Source organism: Bufo bufo, chromosome 6, assembly GCF_905171765.1.
Source record: "Bufo bufo chromosome 6, aBufBuf1.1, whole genome shotgun sequence".
Taxonomy (NCBI): Eukaryota; Metazoa; Chordata; class Amphibia; order Anura; family Bufonidae; genus Bufo; species Bufo bufo.
In genome coordinates, this window is record NC_053394.1 from 271,288,155 (window position 1) to 271,294,154 (window position 6,000).

General features: G+C 39.4%; 1 protein-coding gene across 3 annotated transcripts in view; it reads left to right on the forward strand.

Moving 5' to 3' along the window:
- The window catches only part of LRRC20 (leucine rich repeat containing 20), an 801,757-nt gene extending 797,755 nt beyond the window's left edge, over positions 1-4,002 (forward strand). For all 3 annotated transcript variants that reach the window (XM_040434913.1, XM_040434914.1, XM_040434911.1), the window contains one exon: positions 3,672-4,002. In XM_040434913.1, coding sequence (XP_040290847.1) covers positions 3,672-3,790 — 119 coding nt within the window. In that variant the 3' untranslated portion in view covers positions 3,791-4,002. The remainder of the gene's footprint in view (positions 1-3,671) is intronic.
- The last annotated feature ends 1,998 nt before the right edge of the window (positions 4,003-6,000 follow it).

Sequence of the window (6,000 nt, forward strand, 5' to 3'; positions counted from 1 at the left end):
TGTGACATCATTATATACTGTTATTCCGAAGGTTTTAGGACTGAGAGCTATAGAGAACCAGCTGTTGAGAGATCCATTAATGACAGATATACAAGGTACATTTATCCTGAAGTGTGTGGACTACTGTTTAGACCACAATTACTTCTGGTTTGATGGGAATTTTTATGTTCAATGCACCGGAACCGCGATGGGGGCGAAATTCGCCCCCAGTTTTGCAAATATTTTTATGGGGGCATGGGAGGAGGAAAACATCACTCCAATATTGGGGAAGAAAATCTATGGAGGTGAATTGCGGATATGGAGAAGATTCATTGATGACTGCCTTCTAATCTGGGTGGGAGAGAAAGGGGGGTTGGAGAGATTAATTCAGAAATTAAATGAGAATAACTGGAATTTACACTTTACCAGCAGCATTAGCAGTGTTGAGGTTAATTTCCTAGATCTATGTATTTCTGTGGAAAATGGAAGGTTGATTATGAGAACGTACTTTAAAGAAACAGATGTGAATGCGTATATTGAGAAGACCATTGCCATCATGATGTATGGCTAAATAATATTCCGATAGGGCAGTTCAAAAGAATAGCACGTAACTGTACAAAGGTTGAAGATTATAGAAAACAGAGTCAAGTGATTAAGGAAAGTTTTCTGGAAAAGGGGAATGAGGAGGAAGATCTGGAGGAGAGTCGGAAAAACTTGGAAGTCTGTGAAATAGAAGGTGACTGTGGAAAGGGAAGGAAGAAAGACAGGGACTATCACTTTATGTTCATGACGCAATACAGTGCCAATGTAGGGTTTTTAAAAAACGCAATTAAAAGAAATTGGGCAACTTTGAAGAACGACCCCATCCTAGGGAAAGAGATACCTAGGAGGCCTGAAATCATATACAAGAAGGCTCAAAATCTTAAAACACGCATAGTACATAGTGCAACTGCAATTGCTTCTAAAAAGAGCGATATGCAGAAATTCACATGGTGCAGCTTCTGCATAGGTTGCAAAAATAGGATCTTGAAAGAGAGAATGCAACATGCGGTAGCAGTGAGGTCAACAGCAAATGGACAGGAGTTTAAAGTGAAGGGAGGTATGTCCTGTAAGAATGAAGGGGTGATTTACGTACTGTAGTGCCCTTGTGGCCTCCAGTACGTAGGAAGAACCCTCAGAAAATTGGAAGTTAGGGTACAGGAACACATACGGAATATCAAAAAAGGTTTGACTACACATAGTGTTTCAATGAACTTTAAGGAACACCATGGAAAAAATCAGAGGGGTTTGAAATTTATGGGAGTGGAACTAGTCAAACCCCACTGGTGGGGTGGGGATCCAAATAAATAGAAGAGAGATCGAATAGATATACAAATTGAACACCCTCCAACCTAGGGGGATATCGAGTTCGATCTCAAGCCCTGTTTAGTTTGAATGTCCCGATTCATTGGCATTGTAGTGCGCCTGAATATTTTTAGTGTGGAGCAAGAGATTGCCTTCTATGGGGAGGGGACTAATAAGGATGTGAGGTTTTTATGAATGAAGAGGAGTTGTAAGGATGTTATTAATAGATCAGTACGTGTCTGGAATATAAGTCCCAATGTGGGAAGGTAGTATGAGAAGGTTTTAAAAGTGATAAATATTTTATGTGGATTTTGGTATAAGAGTTTAATGTGATCTTATTAGTAATGTGACTTTTAAAAAAAGATTATATATTTTTTTTTTTTTACCTGCAATGGGATGGTTAATGCAATTTGTAATCATCAGCTGTGTAACATGGGGGGAGTGGGTTAAATAACCTCCTGCCCTAGGTGTGTTAGATTCTCGCCCCTGACGAAGCTACATGCGAAAACCGGGTCAGGCTGTGCGAAAGACCATTGTTGTAGTGACATGCTTAAAAATTACTTTCTTTCTGTGAGTATAATAAAACGGAGGATTTTAACTGTGCTGGTGGTACTTTCACTATTGTGCGGTTTATGACATCTTACAGATAGCCCACGACGGCTCAGCATAGAGGTGTGGGTGGTTCTGAACCATACAGAGATGACATGCTGAGCTTTTCCACCTGCGTGGAAGTATACTGCGATTCAATCTAGAGGTGTCTGTCTTGAGCCGGATTAAGTGAATACCTGCATTCGAGGATAAAAGCTCTGTGTGAATGAGGAGCAGCGCGGTCCCACCAGATTGACATTTGATATTATTATAGCTGTAGTAATAAAAATCTAATGTAAAATCTAATAAAATAGGCTAAAAGAAAATGAATTAGTAGTCTGCATGTGGTTATCAAATGGGCACCCTAGGTGGTAAATGTAGCTAAACTGATAAAATGGTGAAATGCTTTGGGCAGAGTTACATCTAAATGCTTTTTTAATTTCAAGTGGATGATTGTAAACATTTTCAAACCATCATCTCTACATTTTTCATGATCAGTGTTAGACATGTAAACCTCCATGCTTTTTGTATTAGGTGCTGATGAGAAAGTTAATATACATAACTTGGGTTCTTTTCAACTATTCCACCCTGCAGTACATAGTCCATATTCCAGACTTCTGTAAAATAATAGGCTATTATGTTTTAACAAGAAAGCCTTCATATAATAGTTTTTTAAGATTTGACATAGAAGAGAGTCTTTTTGATATAGAATTTATGGTTATGAAAAATCACATGCTTTATTAAAGAGGCCACAAGTTTAAGTATCTTGCAGAACCTCAAAACGATTTAGAAGAGGTGCTCAGGGAGAGACATGCTGTTGGTGATTAAGTCGTAATGCTTTAAATTCTGATCATCTCTCTGGAAAGTATTAGTTCTTGTGATTGAAGACTCTTAAGGGACAAAGTTAATGAAAAAAACAAAGAGATATTATTTAGAGGTGCAAATACGGTAGTTGCATATTTAGATAGATGGTATCCGTGGACATAAAACTGATATTTTGTAGCTAACCAGTAGCAGATTGTTTTCCCTTTTGTTCTACAGAAAATCACCATTCTCAGCAGTCTACCTCTGAGGGCAGTGATTTTCTGCGGTGGTCACGTTCCACATCCAAGCACATTACTGCTCTGTTCATAAACAAAAAGTGTCAGGACGAGACAAGCACAGAGAACGGCACTGGAGAAAAGCATGAGTACATGATAGTTTTATTTTTTTAGACATTTTAAGGGTTGTCCAAGATCACAAATTACCTCGATCAACCTGGTTGAGGATTGGAGGCAAGTAATGATGTTAGAAAATAGAATAGAAAAACTGCCCTCAACAATCATTGCTGTATAAAGTACACCTCGATAGACTAAATTAACATGTCCTGAAAGCACTGCCAAACTTTATTAGGTACGCAAGACTAAAATGTCCCAAGTTTGAACTAGTTAAACTGTAACAAAATGCCATAAAGTAAGACCTAGCTGTTGTGATATCGCAGAGTCACAGAAAATGGAGCTAGAGAAATGGTGAGTTTAACTTTTTTAAAATTTTCAGTCAAGTTAGGGCTAGTCCAAGATTTTTTATTTATCTCAGACGGACTCTCATAAAATGCTTCTCTGTTTTCAGACCGCTTGTAATAGTAATAACTGATAATGTGTGGACAGCCTCTTTAACTGATAATTTGACATAAATATAATGTACATGGCTGACATTGATTTTAAAGTGCAAATAAATAAATGGTTTGCTGACATAATGCTCTCTATTTCTATTTTCTACAGATATTCCTGTTGATACTCTGAACCAATTGTCACGTCTCTTAAGTGTGAACCTCAAGCTTAATCCCATAAATAAAGATGTATCGAGCCTTTCCAGCGTTAAATATAAACTGGATCTGTAAAGTGCTGAATATGGGGGGTGTAAACCTCACCATGGATTGCTGCTCTCCAGCCTGCAACTCTGCAGGAATGCCTCTTTCTGATCATAGAAAATCGACGTGAAATTACTGAATTTATCGCTTTAAATTATGGGTGTGATTTATGCAAGATTTCTGTTTGAATATCTGGGTTGTTGAATTAAATAGCTGCTTTAACAAAGGCATTTTAAAATGAATTATTTGATGTTTTTGTCTTTGATAACTAGATAATACTCTTCTACTAGAGGACTAGGGGAATAATTACCTTTCATTATAGGCTATGGTAGAAATTGTAGACTCATCAGTTTAACAACCAAATGTTTAAAGGAGTTACCCAAAAATAGAATTTTCTTTCCTTTCTCTGGCTGGCAGCAGTTCACATGAGACAATCAAGCGCCGCCCTAGATCGTCCAAGGTTTGCAATTGCCCCTTCCTCCCTTGCAAAGAAAATAGCCCCACACATATAGCACCAGAGGTACACATGGTATCCATTGTCTAGAGCAGAGGTGGGGAACCTTTTTGCTGCCAGGGGCCATTTGAATATTTGTAACATTGTTCGCGGGCCATACAAAATTCTCAATTTAACCCCTTCAGGACCCAGTCATTTTTCACCTTAAGGACCAAGCCATTTTTAGCAAATCTGATATGTGTCACTTTATGCCATAATACCTTTCGAAAAAAAAAAAAAAAGTACTATACATTTAGAAAAATTAGCAATTTTCACATTTTCTATTTCTCTGCTTTTAAAACAGATAGTGATACCTCCTAATATAGTTATTACTTTAAATTTCCCATATGTCTACTTCATGTTTGGATCATTTTGTAAATTACATTTTCTTTTTTTGGGACGTTAGAAGGCTTAGTAGTTGAGAAGCAAATCTTGAAATGTTTCAGCAAATTTCCAAAACCCACTTTTTAAGGACCAGTTCAAGTCTGAAGTCACTTTGTGAGGCTTACATAATAGAAACCACCCATAAATGGCCCCATTTTAGAAACTACACCCCTCAAGGTATTCAAAACGGATTTTACAAACTTTTTTAGGTGTTCCACAAAAATTAAAAGATAATGTAGATGAGATTTCACAATTTCACTTTTTGGCAGATTTTCCATTTTAATCCATTTTGGCCAGTGCGGCCCCCCCCATCCCCTCCCTATTAAAATCATTGGTGGCTAGAGCGGCCCCCCACCCCCTATTAAAATCATTGGTGGCTAGTGCGGTCCCCCCACCCCCACCCACCCCCTATTAAAATCATTGGTGTCCAGTGCGGCCTCCTCTCCCCCCCCCGTAATTAAAATCATTGGTGGCAGCGGAGCGACAGTTCCGATCGGAGTCCCAGTTTAATCGCTGGGGCTCCGATCGGTTACCATGGCAGCCAGGACGCTACTGCACTTTTGACAGCATTATACTGGTAAGTGAAAGGTCTGTGCGGCGCATTGCTTATAGCATATTGAGAAAGGGTGGTTGAGCGGCACTCCTTTAGATAGTTGGCGGTGCTCAGTGGTAAAGGTGCATATAATTTATATCAAAAAAACACGGCACTCTATAGCTGCTTTTAAGTTGCTAATTTTATTTCATTATTTCATTATATATCTTTTTTCATTTTTGTATCCATCCAAAAATAAGCCACTGGCCAACGTTTCGGTCTAGTCTAAGACCTTGTTCACGGCCTTAGTCTGCATAATAGGGAAGTATCTGGGATCCCAGATACTTCCCTACTATGCAGACTAAGGCCGTGAACAAGGTCTAAGACTAGACCGAAACGTTGGCCAGTGGCTTATTTTTGCTTATAGCATAGACCTGTCACTTACCAGTAGGAGGAGCGCCCTCTCCAATCCGATGGTATGTTTTAACTTGAAGCGTCCCCATCACCATGGGAACGCCTCTATGTTAGAATATACCATCGGATTTGAGTTAGATCGTGAAAACTCAGATCCGACAGGATATTCTAACACAGAGGCGTTCCCATAGTGATGGGGACGCTTCAAGTTAGAATATACTGAGAACTGTGGACATAACGGCCCCCTGCTGCCTGGCAGCACCTGATCTCTTACAGGGGGCTGTGATCCGCACAATTAACCCCTCAGGTGCCACACCTGAGGGGTTAATTGTGCGGATCACAGCCCCCTGTAAGAGATAAGGTGCTTCCAGGCAGCAGATGGCCAGACCCCCCTCCCTCCTCAGTATTAAAATCATT